General features: G+C 41.9%; 1 protein-coding gene across 3 annotated transcripts in view; it reads left to right on the forward strand.

Moving 5' to 3' along the window:
• Positions 1-3,927: 3,927 nt before the first annotated feature.
• Positions 3,928-13,798, forward strand: part of mtmr12 (myotubularin related protein 12) — a 112,711-nt gene continuing 102,840 nt past the window's right edge. For all 3 annotated transcript variants that reach the window (XM_068031960.1, XM_068031970.1, XM_068031980.1), the window contains exon 1: positions 3,928-4,082. In XM_068031960.1, the coding sequence (XP_067888061.1) occupies positions 4,014-4,082 (69 nt within the window). In that variant the 5' untranslated portion in view covers positions 3,928-4,013. The remainder of the gene's footprint in view (positions 4,083-13,798) is intronic.

The raw sequence follows: 13,798 nt of genomic DNA on the forward strand, positions 1-13,798 counted from the left end.
TATGCTGGAACTGTATAACTCATTAGTTAGGCCACAACTTGAGTACTGTGTGCAGTTCTGGTCACCTCATTACAGAAAGGATGTAATTGCACTAGAGAGGTACAGAGGAGATTTAGGAGGATGTTGCTAGGACTGGAAAAATGCAGCTAGGAGGAAAGATTGGATAGGTTGGGGTTGTTCTCCTTGGAACAGAGAAGGCTGAGGGGAGATCTGATTGAAAGGTACAAAATTTTAAGGGGCCTGGATAGAGTGGAGGTGAAGGGCCTATTTACCTTAGCAGAGAGGTCAGTGATGAGGGGGCATAGATTTAAAGTGATTGGTAGAAAAATTAGAGGGGAAACAAGGAAAAACATTTTCACCCAGAGATGGTCTGGAACTCACAGTCTGAAAGGATAGTTGAAGCAGAAACTCTCAACTCATTCAAAAGAAGTCTGGATATGCACCTCAAGTGCCATAATCTGCAGGGCTACGGACCAAATGCTGGAAGCTGGGATTGGAATAGGTGGATAGTTTTTCGGCTGGCACAGACAAGATGGGACAAATGGCCTCTTTCTGTGCCTTAAACGTTCTATGATTCTGAGCACCACACTTTAGGAAGGTTGTGAAGGCAGTACAGATGCAGAATAGATTCAGGAGAATTGTTCCAGGGATGAGAAACTTGTTATGTGGATAGATTGAAGAAGCTGAGGCTGTTCTCCTCGGAGAAGTTTGAGAGGAGATTTGATATAGGTGTTCAAAATAATGAGGAGTCTGGTCAAAGTATATAGTGAGAAACTGTTCTCACCAGCTGAAGGATCCAGAACCAAAGGACACCGATTTAAGGTGATTGGCAAAAGAAGCAACAGTGACATGAGGAAAAACTTTTTTATGCAGCGAGTGGTTGGGATTTGGAATGCACTGCCTGAGTGTGATGGAGGCAGATTCAATCATGACTTTCAAAAGGAAATTGGATAATTATCTGAAGAGAAAAAATTTGCAAGGCCATGGGGAAAAGGCAGGGGAGTGGGACTAGCTAAGTTGCTCTTGCAGAGAGCCGGCACGGACATGACTGGCCGAATGGCCTCCTTCTGTGCTCCATCTATCAGTCTATGATAGCAAATTCTATATTTCTATGATTATCTAAGCATGTGTCCCCGCCAGAAGTTTCTGTTATGGTAATAATGACTGTTTTACTGTTAATATTAATGCAAATTCCAGGCATTCTTTTGAAGTGAAGTGATGGGATTACGGTAGTACATCTGAATCAAGGTTTTAGCAGTCTATTCAAGACAGACCAACTTCCAGCATGTTTATGTCCTTCCCTAGACCTTTGAAAACAACCTATGCTGAATCTTCCTTTCTGTTCAAGTTCCATGCCTCAGGCTCAGAAGCAAAGAATGGTCATTCATTGAGGTCATATGGGGAAGAGTGTGCACTGGTCAAACTGACAGACATATTTAAAATGAGTAATTAAAAATGAAATTATAACCTTTCTTTCTTTGGCCTCCTTGTCTCGAGAGACAATGGGTAAGCACCTAGAGGTGGTCTGTTGTTTGTGAAGCAGTGCCTGGAGTGGCTATAAAAGCCAATTCTAGAGTGACAGACTCTTCCACAGATGCTGCAGATAAAATTGGTTGTCGGGGCTGTTGCACAGTTGGCTCTCTCCTTGCACTTCTGTCTTTTTTCCTGCCAACTGCTAAGTTTCTTCGACTCGCCACTCTTTAGCCCCGCCTTTATGGCTGCCCGCCAGCTCTGGCGATCGCTGGCAACTGACTCCCACAACTTGTGGTCAATGTCACAGGACTTCATGTCGCGTTTACAGATGTCTTTAAAGCGGACACATGGACGGCCAGTGGGTCTGATACCAGTGACGAGTTCGCTGTACAATGCGTCCTTGGGGATCCTGCCATCTTCGATGCGGCTCACGTGGCCAAGCCATCTCAAGTGCCGCTGACTCAGTAGGGTGTATATGCTGGGGGTGTTGGCCGCCTCGAGAACTTCTGCATTGGAGATACGGTCCTGCCACCTGATGCCAAGGATTCTCCAGAGGCAGCAAAGATGGAATGAATTGAGACGTCACTCTTGGCTGACATACGTTGTCCAGGCCTTGCTGCCGTAGAGCAAGGTACTGAGGACACAGGCTTGATACACTCGGACTTTTGTGTTCCATGTCAGTGTGCCATTTTCCCACACCCTCTTGGCCAGTTTGGACATAGCAGCAGACGCCTTTCCCATGCGCTTGTTGATTTCTGCATCGAGAGACAGGTTACTGGTAATAGTTGAGCCTAGGTAGGTGAACTCTTGAACCACTTCTAGAGCGTGGTTGCTGATATTGATGGTTGGAGCATTTCTGATGCCCTGTCCCATGATGTTCATTTTCGTGAGGCTGATGGTTAGGCCAAATCCATTGCAGGCAGTCGCAATCCTGTCGATGAGTCTCTATAAGAACAAGGGTGATCGCGATGACTGCAACAAGTACTGTGGAATCTCCCTGCTCAGCATAGTGGGGGAAGTCTTCACTCGAGTCATTTTAAACAGACTCCAGAAACTGGCTGAGTGTGTCTACCCTGAGGCACAGTGTGGCTTTCGAGCACAGAGATCCACCATTGACATGCTGTTCTCCCTTCAGCTACAGGAGAAATGCCGCAAACAACAGATGCCCCTCTACGTTGCTTTCATAGATCTCACCAAAGCCTTTGACCTCGTCAGCAGACGTGGTCTCTTCAGACTACTAGCAAAGATCGGATGTCCACCAAAGCCACATGACAATATGAAAGGTACAATTCAGCATAGCGGTGCCTCATCAGACTCCTTTCCTATCCTGAGTGGCATGAAACAGGGCTGTGTTCTCGCACCTACACTATTTGGGATCTTCTTCTCACTGCTGCTCTCACATGCGTTCAAATCTTCAGAAGAAGGAATTTTCCTCCACACAAGATCAGATGACAGGTTTTTCACCCTTGCCTGTCTTAGAGCGAAGACCAAAGTACAGAAAGTCCTCATCAGGGAACTCCTCTTTTCTGTGTGGGATGTTAATGCAGCATCATCAGCAGAGTGTCTACAGAAATTATAGCCAAACAATAAAGAACTCGAATGCACTTCAGGATTCAAGATAATTTAATACAGCTACATTCATATACACAAACCTCTGGCCAATATTTATCTCTTAAACATCATTAAAATAGTTCAAAACCTATTATTAGGCATGATCACATTGCTGTTTGTGGGAGCTTGCTGTGTGCAATTTTTGCTGCCGCGTTTCCTACATTACAACAGTGACGACACTTGAAAATTGGTTGGAAAGCATAAATGGAACGATATAAAATGCAAATCCTTCTTTCCCATATCACTCCTGTACTCGTTGACCCCAAACTCAATGTAAAACTGTCCTGCTGGTTTTTAAATCCCTTCCTGGATTCACCCCTCCCTACATGTGTAATCTGTCCCTGCACTACACCAGGTCGTGAAAAGAGCTCTTTCTTTCATTCATCATGAAATACGATTTCAGATACACTACAGACTGAGCTTCTTCATTGGTGCCTCTGGATACATTTACAGCGCGGTTACCAATTTGTCCCGGCTCATTGCAAGACTGGAATTGGTGCGAAGCTTAAACGTTCTGCCATCGCCCTAAGTTGCAGTGTTAATACAACAGAGAGGTAAAAGTTTACAAGCCGCTTTCAATATTTTTACAGAACAAAAAAGCAGTGTACACAGGCAGCAGCGATTGGCATTTCAACCAGCCAATAAATAGAGGGGCCGCTGATTTATAAGCCCTTAAATGGAGAGCACAGAGCGCATGGGGGCGAATGGCAACGCAGTGGAGTCGGGAGGGCTCACAATGATTGACACAACAATGACCCAATCAACTACCGCGGAGCCTGAGCGACGTTCCGAAATCGGAAACTTTCTGGACAGCTCAGAGCCAATCAGAGCCGAGCAGGAGGCGGGCCTGAGACGGATACAAGTTTTATCAGTGGTAACAACACCTGGGCAAACAGCAACAAAGTATCCCCGGAAAAATACCACACAAAATGCTGAGTTTAGGATCGGGAGGCGGAAAAATGGCGAAACCATCTTTCGTGTCTTACGTTTCACCAGAGGTGGGTCTTCATCTTCCTTTTAATTAATTAAAAGCCAGGAGGAGAATACTGCGGCTGAATCTCATGCTGTTGCTTAGAGAACCTGCCGATTGGGCGCGGTGGTTGTTTATTTCTGTAGTAACAGTTCAAACTATGCCTGAAGGCCTGGCATGAGAAGCTTTCAGCTTTGCAGTACTGTCTTTGTGATTTCAGTGTCCCGCACTCCTGTCTGTGAATTTAGGTCAAGAAAATCAGTAAGAGTGCAGCCAATATCCAGGCATGGAGTGTGGGACCGAGCTATCCCGACCCCGCCAATAATCAGGCTTTTAATATTATCTCTGATCAAGGTTGTTATACTGCAGGGAAGTTGGAGACTCCTTGACAGCACCGGAAAGCACCGTGGTGGAGTCTCAAGGGGGTTTTCAGTGGGTCAACCTCTTTCATGTGTAGGACGTGCAGCATAAAATAAAAATTGCGTTAAAGTGAATAGGGTTTACAGTTAAATTTTAGTGAGGTCAACAGCTGTTAAGCATACAATAATATTGTACCCTATATCTAATTTTTTAAAAAATCCGCCTGTTTCCTAGTAGAGTACAATTTTTTCCCAAAGTTTATAATATGATTGCGTTTATTTGAAAATAGGTTGTATTTTGGTCTGTTTAAAGTTTTTTTTTTTTACAGTCCATTTTTAAACAGTGGTGTTTAGGATCTTCTGATTTAGTTTATCATTTGGGCAGTTTTTGAGTAATGGGGATATAGGAAGATGTCTCCTTCTTATAGAATAAATTATCATGAAAAAGAACTTATGTGGAATACACTGGATAGGTGGCCTAACAAATGTAAGCCACTTACCTCACTCAGTTACAATGTGAAACAAACCCCTTGATTTAATTAATTGCTTATGAATTGCAGAAGTTATTTGATATTAGTTATCAGTGCAGTTTCTTTTGAATAAATTGGTGGTGATGGCCTCCTCCTGAGCTCTCCAGCATTACAGATGTCAGTCTTCAGCCAATTTGATTCACTCCATGTGATATCAAGAAATGGCTGAAGGTGCTGGTACTGCAAAGGCTATGGGCCCTGACAACACTCCAGCAATAGTACTGAGGACTTGTGCTCCAGAATTGGCCAAGCTGTTACATAGAAACATACGAACTAGGAGTAGGAATAGACCATTTGGCCCATCGAGACTGTTCTGCCATTCTATAAGATCATGGCTTTTCTGTTTGTGCACTCAACTACACTTTCCTGCCTTTTCCGATACTCTTTGACTCCATTGTTTGTCAAGAATCTGTCTACGTCTGCCTTAAAAACATTCAATAACCCTGCCTCAGCCCCTCTCCAGGGAAGAGAGTTCCCGTACAGCTACAACACTGGCATCTACCCAACAATGTGGAAAATTGCCCAGGTATGTCCTGTCCATAAAAAGCATGACAAATCCAATCTGGCCAATTAACGCCCATCGGTCTACTCCCGATCATCAGCAAGTGGCACTTTTTCAGCAATAACCTGCTCACCTGATGCTCAGTTTGTGTTCTGCAATGGCCATTCAGCACCTGACCTCATTACGGCCTTGGTTCAAACATGGACAGAAGAGCTGAACTCCAGAGGTGAGGGGGTAGTGACTGCCCTTGACATCAAGGCAGCATTTGACCGAATGTGGCATCAAGGAGCCCTAGCAAAACTGGCGCCAATGGGAATCGGGGAAAACTCTCCACTGGTTAGGGTCATACCTAGCACAAAGGAAGATGGTTGTGGCTGTTGGAGGGCAATCATCTCAGTCCCAGGACATCACTGCAGTAGTTCTTCGGGGTAGTGTCCTAGGCCCAACCATCTTCAGCTGCTTCATCAATGACCTTCCTTCAATCATAAGGTCAGAAGTGGGGATGTTCGCTGATGATTGCGCAATGTTCAGCACCATTCATGACTCCTCAGATACTGAAGCAGTCTGTGTAGAGATGCAGCAAGGCCTGGACAATATCCAGCTTGGGCTGATAAGTGACAAGTAACATTCATGCCACAGAAGTGCCATGCAATAACCATTTCCAACACAAGAGAATCTAACCATCTCCCCATGACATTCAGTGGTATTACCATCGCTGAATCCTGCACTGTCAACATCCTGTGGGTTACCATTGACCAGAAACTGAACTGGAGTAGCCATATAAATACTGTGGCTGCAAGAGCAGGTCAGAAGCTAGGAATCCTGCGGCGAGTAACTCATCTCCTGACTCCCCAAAGCCTGTCCACCATTTACAAGGCATACATCAGGAGTGTGATGGAATACTCTCCACTTGCCTGGATGGGTGCAGCTCCAACAACACTCAGGAAGCTCGACACCATCCAGGGCAAGCAGCCCACTTGATTGGAAGCCCATCCACAAACATTCACTCCTTCCACCGACGCACAGTGGCAGCAGTGTGTCCCATCTACAAGATGCAATGCACCAAGGCTCCTTAGACAGCACCTTCCAAACCTGTGACCTCTACCAACTAGAAGGACGCGGGCAGCAAATGCATGGGAACACCACCACCTGCAAGTTCCCCTCCAAGTCACACACCATCCTGACTTGGAACTATATTGCCATTCCTTCACTGTCGCTGGGTCAAAATCCTGGAACTCCCTTTCTAACAGCACTGTGGGTGTACTTGCATTACATGGACTGCAGTGGTTCATGAAGGCAGCTCACTACCATCTTCTCGAAGGCAGCTGGGGATGGGCAATAAATGCTGGCATGCCCACATCCAATGAATTTTTTTAAAAAAAGGTGTATTTGCACAGACACTACAGTTATAACATAAATACAGCTTGAATCTGGTGTCTAGTTTGACCTGGCACCTGATGAATTGGAATCAAACTCTGTAGTGCAGACCTTTTCAGTTTGCCAAGTTTGGACCTTGGTGCTCAACTTTACATCAATTTTTATGTTTTTGTGGAGCTGCTCTGACTGCAACAATGCTAATTTTGTGGGTTGTGAATATGCCATTGTAGCGATGAACTGTAGCAACACAGGAACAAACTAGGCCTTTTCGCCCCTCAAGCCTGTTCTGCTATTTAATGGGATCATGACTGATCTGTGACCTAACTTCATGTCCTGCCTTTGCCCCATATCTTATACCTTTTTGGTTAACAAAAGTCTCAATTTTAAATCCGAGATTAATTGACTCAGCATCAACTGCCATTTGTGGAAGTGTTTTCAGACTTCTACTGCCCTTTGCATATAGAATGTTTCCTGACCTATGACAGCCTAGCTCTATATTTTAGGTGATGTCCCCTTTAATCTTGGATTCCTGAACTAGTGAAAGTGGGACACCACTAGTCACATGTACCAATTAGAGTACCTGCCCATTTTTCATACTTCCTGTCTCTTGCCTCTCAGCCAGTTTAATAACTAGGTCAATAATTTGCCTTCAATTCAATGAATTTCAGCTTTAGCTACTATGGACTTTATCAGATTCCTTCTGGAAGTCCATTAAATAACATCCATTGACAGTTCCCTGTCCACTACTTTGAATTTTTTGAAGAGGCAACTAATCAGGTTTGCCAGGCTTGACCTATCCTTTACAAATCCATGTTGGCTGTCTCTGATCAGCTGAAAATTTGTGTGTTCAGTCACACTTGAGCTTTATTATAGATCCTAGTAATTTCCCGACAATAGATTAATCTGACTATAATTCCCTGGTTACCGTCTCTCTCTTTTCTTAAATGGCAGATGACATGTGTAATTTTCCCATCTGAAGGAACAGCTCCTGAATCCAGAGAACTTTGGAGGATCATGCTTGGGGCGTCTGAAATGTTCTCCCCACATTTTTTTATTTTAAAAACCATCTGGTCCTGGTGATTTGTTACTCTTTTAGTGTCTTAGTGTCTTATTCGTTTACTGTTAATGGTTTACATTAATTTTGGTGCATTCCCATCTCTGATTCAATATTCGTTTCCTTGAGCCATCTAGCATGATATCATCTTTTGTAAATACTGATGTAAAGTAACTATTTAACCTTTGCCACTTCCTTATTTTCATTGACAATATTTATTACCAGTGTCAGTTTTTAAGGAGCCCGTGGTGATCTTAACCACCCTCTTTTTCCAAATATAACTGAAAATATTTTCTATTTTTGATATATCTGCAAGTTTCTTTTCATACAGTCCTTTTTCTAGTTCTTGCTATCTGTTTTGTCACCATTTGCTCTTTTTTTACCTCTATCATTCGCCAAGATCTGTGCTAGTTTTTACATTTATTTTTAGTTTTATATTGTCTCTTTAGTTGCCCATGGCTCTTGCACCTTAGGGATATAAACTGCTACCCTTTAGCAGATGTGGATAGTTTATATTTCATCCTATTGAAGTCGGCCTTGGGAAAATCTTGATCGCTCTTTTGTGTTTCTCCCTTTTAAACACAACATTGAACTCAATCGTATTATCGTTACTCAATAAATGCTCAAGCGCCACTCAGGCTGTTGGCTAAATCTGGCTCATTACTAAATCTAATATAGCCTGCCTCCTTGTTTCTAGGCATCCTGAACACACAAAAATTTGGTACCTTTTTGACATTAGCTTGTCTGCTTATTCCAATGTACATGGGAATTTAAAATCCCCTATTAAAATCATGCTGCCTTTACTACATGCTTGCCTAATCTCTGCATTAATACATTCTGCCACTTCATGTATTTCTTAATTCTACCCATAAAGTTTGCGTAGCCTGCTTACTTCTCTTGATATCATCTGTCAGACCTTGGTACCGTACTTGCATGCGTTCTCTTGATCATGTTATCAGTTACGAATTACTTTGTGGAAAAATGTTGATCGTTGGCTACTGCATATTTATAAGGCAAAATATCCTGATCATTATTTTAGGGACTTGGATGACCATTTGTGATTTTATTGGTTATCAGGATTGTGCTTTTAGCCCTACCCTGTGCTACTCTGACTTGCTCAGTGGGTGTGGGTGGGATCTATAAGTAAACCTTGTCTTTTTTTTTTGTCTGCGATGTATAATTTTTCTTTATCAGTTTTACAGAAGGAATGACTGGAACAATTGAATCAGGCACCAGCAGCGTTCCATTACTTTTTTTTTTATTCATTCATGGGATGTGGGCATCGCTGGCTATGCCCACGTTTATTGCCCACCCCTAATTGCCCTTGAGAAGGTGGTGGTGAGCTTCATCCTTAAACCGCTGCAATCCATATGAGGTAGATACACCCACAGTGCTGTTAGGAAGGGAGTTCTAGGATTTTGACCCAGCGACAGTGAAGGAGCGGTGATATAGTTCCAAGTTAGGAGCATTTGCTGCTCTTGTCCTTCGAGATGGTAGAGGTTGCAAGTTTGGAAGGTGCTGTCTAAGGAGCCTTGGTGCGTTGCTGCAATGCATCTTGTAGATGGTACACACTGCTGCCACTGTGAATGACACACCATCCACAAACATTCAAGTGGGCTGCTTTGTCCTGGATGGTGTCAAGCTTCTTGAGTGTTGGAGCTGCACCCATCCAGGCAAGTGGAGAGTATTCCATCACACTCCTGACTTGTGCCTTGTAGATGGTGGACAGGCTTTGGGGAGTCAGGAGGTGAGTTACTCGCCACAGGGCTCCTAGCCTCTGACCTGCTCTTGTAGCCACAGTATTTATATGACTACTCCAGTTCAGTTTCTGGTCGATGGTAGCCCCTAGGATGTTAATAGTGGGGGATTCAGCAATGATACTGCCATTAAATGTCAAGGGTGATGGTTCCTCTCTTGTTGGAAATGGTCATTGCCTGGCACTTGTGTGGTGCAAATGTTACTTGCCACTAATCAGCCCAAGCCTGGATATTGTGCAGGTCTTGCTGCATTTCTACATGGACTGCTTCAGTATTTGAGGAGTCGCGAATGGTGCTGAACATTGTGCAATCATCAGCGAATATGCTGTTTGATGGCACTGTTGATGACATCTTCCATCACTTTGCTGATTTTTTTTAGAGTAGATTGATGGGGTGGTAATTGAAAGAATACTTCTACTCACTGCTTTATGTTCAAGCTTCTACAGCAAGGAAAAAAAAAAGTAGAGGTTTTCAAACTTTTTTCTATAATACCTTGAAATGTTGGCACACTCTAGGGAGCTGGTTGTGGGATAATCTAATTTGAGGTGTTTAACATGATACAGGGAGTCAATAGTGCAGTTGTAGAGAAACTATTTCCTTGGTTGGGGAATCCAGAAAAAGGGGGCACAATCTTAAAATTAGAACTATGCCATTTTAGGAATGAAATCAGGAAGGACTTTTTTTTAAACAGCATAGTGGTAATCTGGAACTTTTTCCCACCAACCTCCCCATCCCCTACAAAAAAAAGACCATGGACGATGGGCCAATTGAAATTTTCAAGACTGAGGTAGCTAGATTTTTTTTTTCTAGCTAAGGGTATCCAGGAGTATGGAATAAAGGTGGGTAAATGAAGATCCGGCATGAACTAAATGAATGAATGGTGGAACAAGCTCAACAGGCTGAATGGTTTACTCTTGTTCATATATTCCAAAGGATCATTAGCTATCCAGTATAAAATAGTGCTATTATTGTAGTTTTCTTAAATATGTTCCATAAATACAAAATAAATATAAATCTTTTTTGACCTTGCAGACTACATAGAACCCTTTTGGTTTCTAGGGTCCTATGATTCAATTTTTGAAACCAGAGTTAAACATTTGTCTTTCTTAAAAGAAAAGTGATAATTCATGAGTATAATACCTAGTATAATTTAAAATAAAAATTAGCCTTGAAAGATGTTTGAAGATGTATGTCATAACTGTAGAATGCATTTTTAGGGATTCTGTAGATATTTAGTTTCTTTTGTATAATGTACTATTATACAAAGGTATAATACATTACACAATGCAGGTGTTTAAATTCAACAGTAATTTGCAATCTCTTTCTTTTGATATCTTTGCACAGGAGGATGCTCAGCCTTGAATCTCCTATCAGGATACATTTACAGGTTACAGAACAGCATTAGTGTAGAATTGTTTTCTATTTTATTTGGATGGAGATGGTTCAGGCTGTTCCTTGCGCAAGTAATTAGTTGATTTGTGTGCACTTTTAGGAGTATTTTACAAATTTGGATCTGCTGTTACCTTTTTAGAGTACTGAAGCCATTGACCTCTCTGTAGTCTAAGTGTCTTTCTTTTGTGGGAGTTGACTCGCCCTGTGCTATGCCTACTTGTACAGTAACATAATCCAGGGATATAACAATAAGTCAACAGCATCAACTTGCATTTGTATAGCAGTTTTAATGTAGTGCTAGTGCCGAGTTAAATGAGGTGTGATTAAAAGCTTGGTCAAAAAAGGCTTTCTTTAAAAGGAGGGAATTTGAGGGCTTAAATGGATGAAGGCACAACTGCCAATAGGGTGAAGCATGAGGCCAGATTCTGAGGGACACTGAGATGGGGGATGGAATTGGTGGTGAAGGGTATGGAATTTGAGGCTTGGGCCAAAGCTGATGGCTTTGGTCGTTCCAGCATTTAACTGGAGGCAATTGCAGCTCATCCAGGACTAGGTGTTGGACAAGCAGTCTGACGACACAAAGTCAGTAAAGAGGTAGAGCTGGGTGTTGTCGATACCCATGACCCTGTGTCTTTGGATAATGTTGCCTGGGAACAGTGCTTAGATGAAGAAGGGGCCAAACAACGATCCTTTGGAGACTCCCCAAAGCAGCAGTTATGATCAGAATCACTTAATCTTATTGTAACAATACCAAATGAACATGCCACACTTCCCCTGCGTGCATCCCTCCCTCTCTTCTCTTTTTTCCCCCCCCCCCCCCCCCAATGTTGGTAGGCTGTCTTGCTTCACCTAAACAAGATATCTTGCTAGATTTCTGACTTCCATGCAACCTTTTAATAGGCGTTAGCTTTGTGTTTCGAAGACCTTTGTGCTTAAGCAGCATTCTGTTTCAAAAAGTCTTTCTGCTAGTTTCGAGTTCGATCCTATTTTATGTCCCTTGCTTTGCAGCCAAAAAAGATTAACATCTTTCCACAGCAATGGAATTTGTTTTTTAACACTATTGATGAGGCAGGTTAACAAGTGTTTATTTGTTTTCTACGTAAGGTAAGAATATTAAGTACCCATCATCTCAGCATTTTTTTAAAAAAAACCTTGTGATCACGTTAATGTTAAAACATGGGATTTTAAAGTAATTTCAAATCTTTTGTGATACCAAATTCAAAAATTACTGGGTTTATTGATGACTTTGCTGCAAATTATAGGATCATAGGAAATTGGAGTAGGCCATTCAGCCCATCGAGCCTGCTTGCCATTCAAACAAATCATGGCCTCTATGCCATTTTCCCCCACTATCCCCATATCCCTTGATGTCATTAGTATCCAGAAATCTATTGATTTCTGTCTTGAACATGCTCAATGATTGAGCTTCCACGGCCCTCTGGGGTAGAGAATTCCACAGATTCACCACCCTCTGAGTAAAGAAATTCCTCCATGAAAATGGCCAGAAGCAATTTTTTGGTTGGGGTGGGTGGCATGGGTGGAAGAAAGGAGGGAAACATAGATGAATAAAAGGGGTAAAGCAACAAATGGTCGAAGAGGTGAGCAAAATCTTGATTTGATGAGATGAATTTGGAGAGCTCTTTAGAGGTGGGTGGCTTAGGGAAGAATTTTTGCAAAATGAAGGACAGCTGAAGGATCTGAACAAAGGGAATTTTTTTAAGAGATTGCCTGGAAAAAAAAAATCAGCCTATGCAGTCATTGCTTTAATTTTTAACTTCAATTTTAAGTATATTAAACTGTTCTGTCTCTAATTGTGCCAGGGCCATTCTTTTGGAATGGTCGGTAGGAACATATCAACTGTCTCAAGATGCATTTGCTATACTTGCCTCAGTTACTTATCTTTAGAAAAATTCTTTAAATTGCTTTAATAAATGTTGCTGGAAAGTGATGGGTAAGCATTTCAGCAGTTTGTCACTTTTATAAAAAAAAAAGTGCTTCACTTTTTGGAAAGCTTTCCTTTTTCTGAAGTGTTTTAACTTTGCCAGCACTTTAGGTGTGACCCTTTCAGCTCTCTTTCAAACGTCATTCTGAGCTGTTTTCAGAATTTTATTCTGGAAGATTGCACATGTATGTTTTTCTTTATTTGAAAACATTAATTTAAAACAAATTGTGCATAATTCTTTTCTTTCCTGCTCTCCCCAGGTATCATCATATTGATAGTTTTCATGCTGAAACATCATGCTCCACACTGAGAATGTCAAATTACTGATCTTTAACATTTTGTGTTGCTGTGTTGAGTATATTAAACTCCAATCTTAGATGAGATCATTGATACAAATTGCATTGCTACATCACAGTTTATATTGCATATTTCCAAATGTTGCTGAACTTTTCAGTGGTAATGATGAGCACAGGAAGCGTTTTGACGAAATAGGTTTTGTCCAACACCAAAAGAATGCAGCAACCTTGTAAAATTTCTTTCATAGAAACAGCTAACGCAACACACATTTTTTATAAGCATCTAAATGTATCTCAGTTGATGATTTGAGTTACAGGGAAAAATAGACTTTCTGGCCTGCTGGGTAGAAGGTTGTGTGTTTGCAGTCATAAACGGCTACATTTAACATTTCCTTCCTGCTTTGCTGAATTGTGATGGAGTAATGCAACTCTTGGGATGAGCAATAAATTAGCAATAGTTTACTATTTTTCATCTGACCTGGTTTTTTTTTAAAAAAGATTTATTTTGTTAGTTTCATTAGAGTATAAGACTAGG

Source organism: Heterodontus francisci, chromosome 1 (assembly GCF_036365525.1).
Source record: "Heterodontus francisci isolate sHetFra1 chromosome 1, sHetFra1.hap1, whole genome shotgun sequence".
Lineage (NCBI taxonomy): Eukaryota > Metazoa > Chordata > Chondrichthyes > Heterodontiformes > Heterodontidae > Heterodontus > Heterodontus francisci.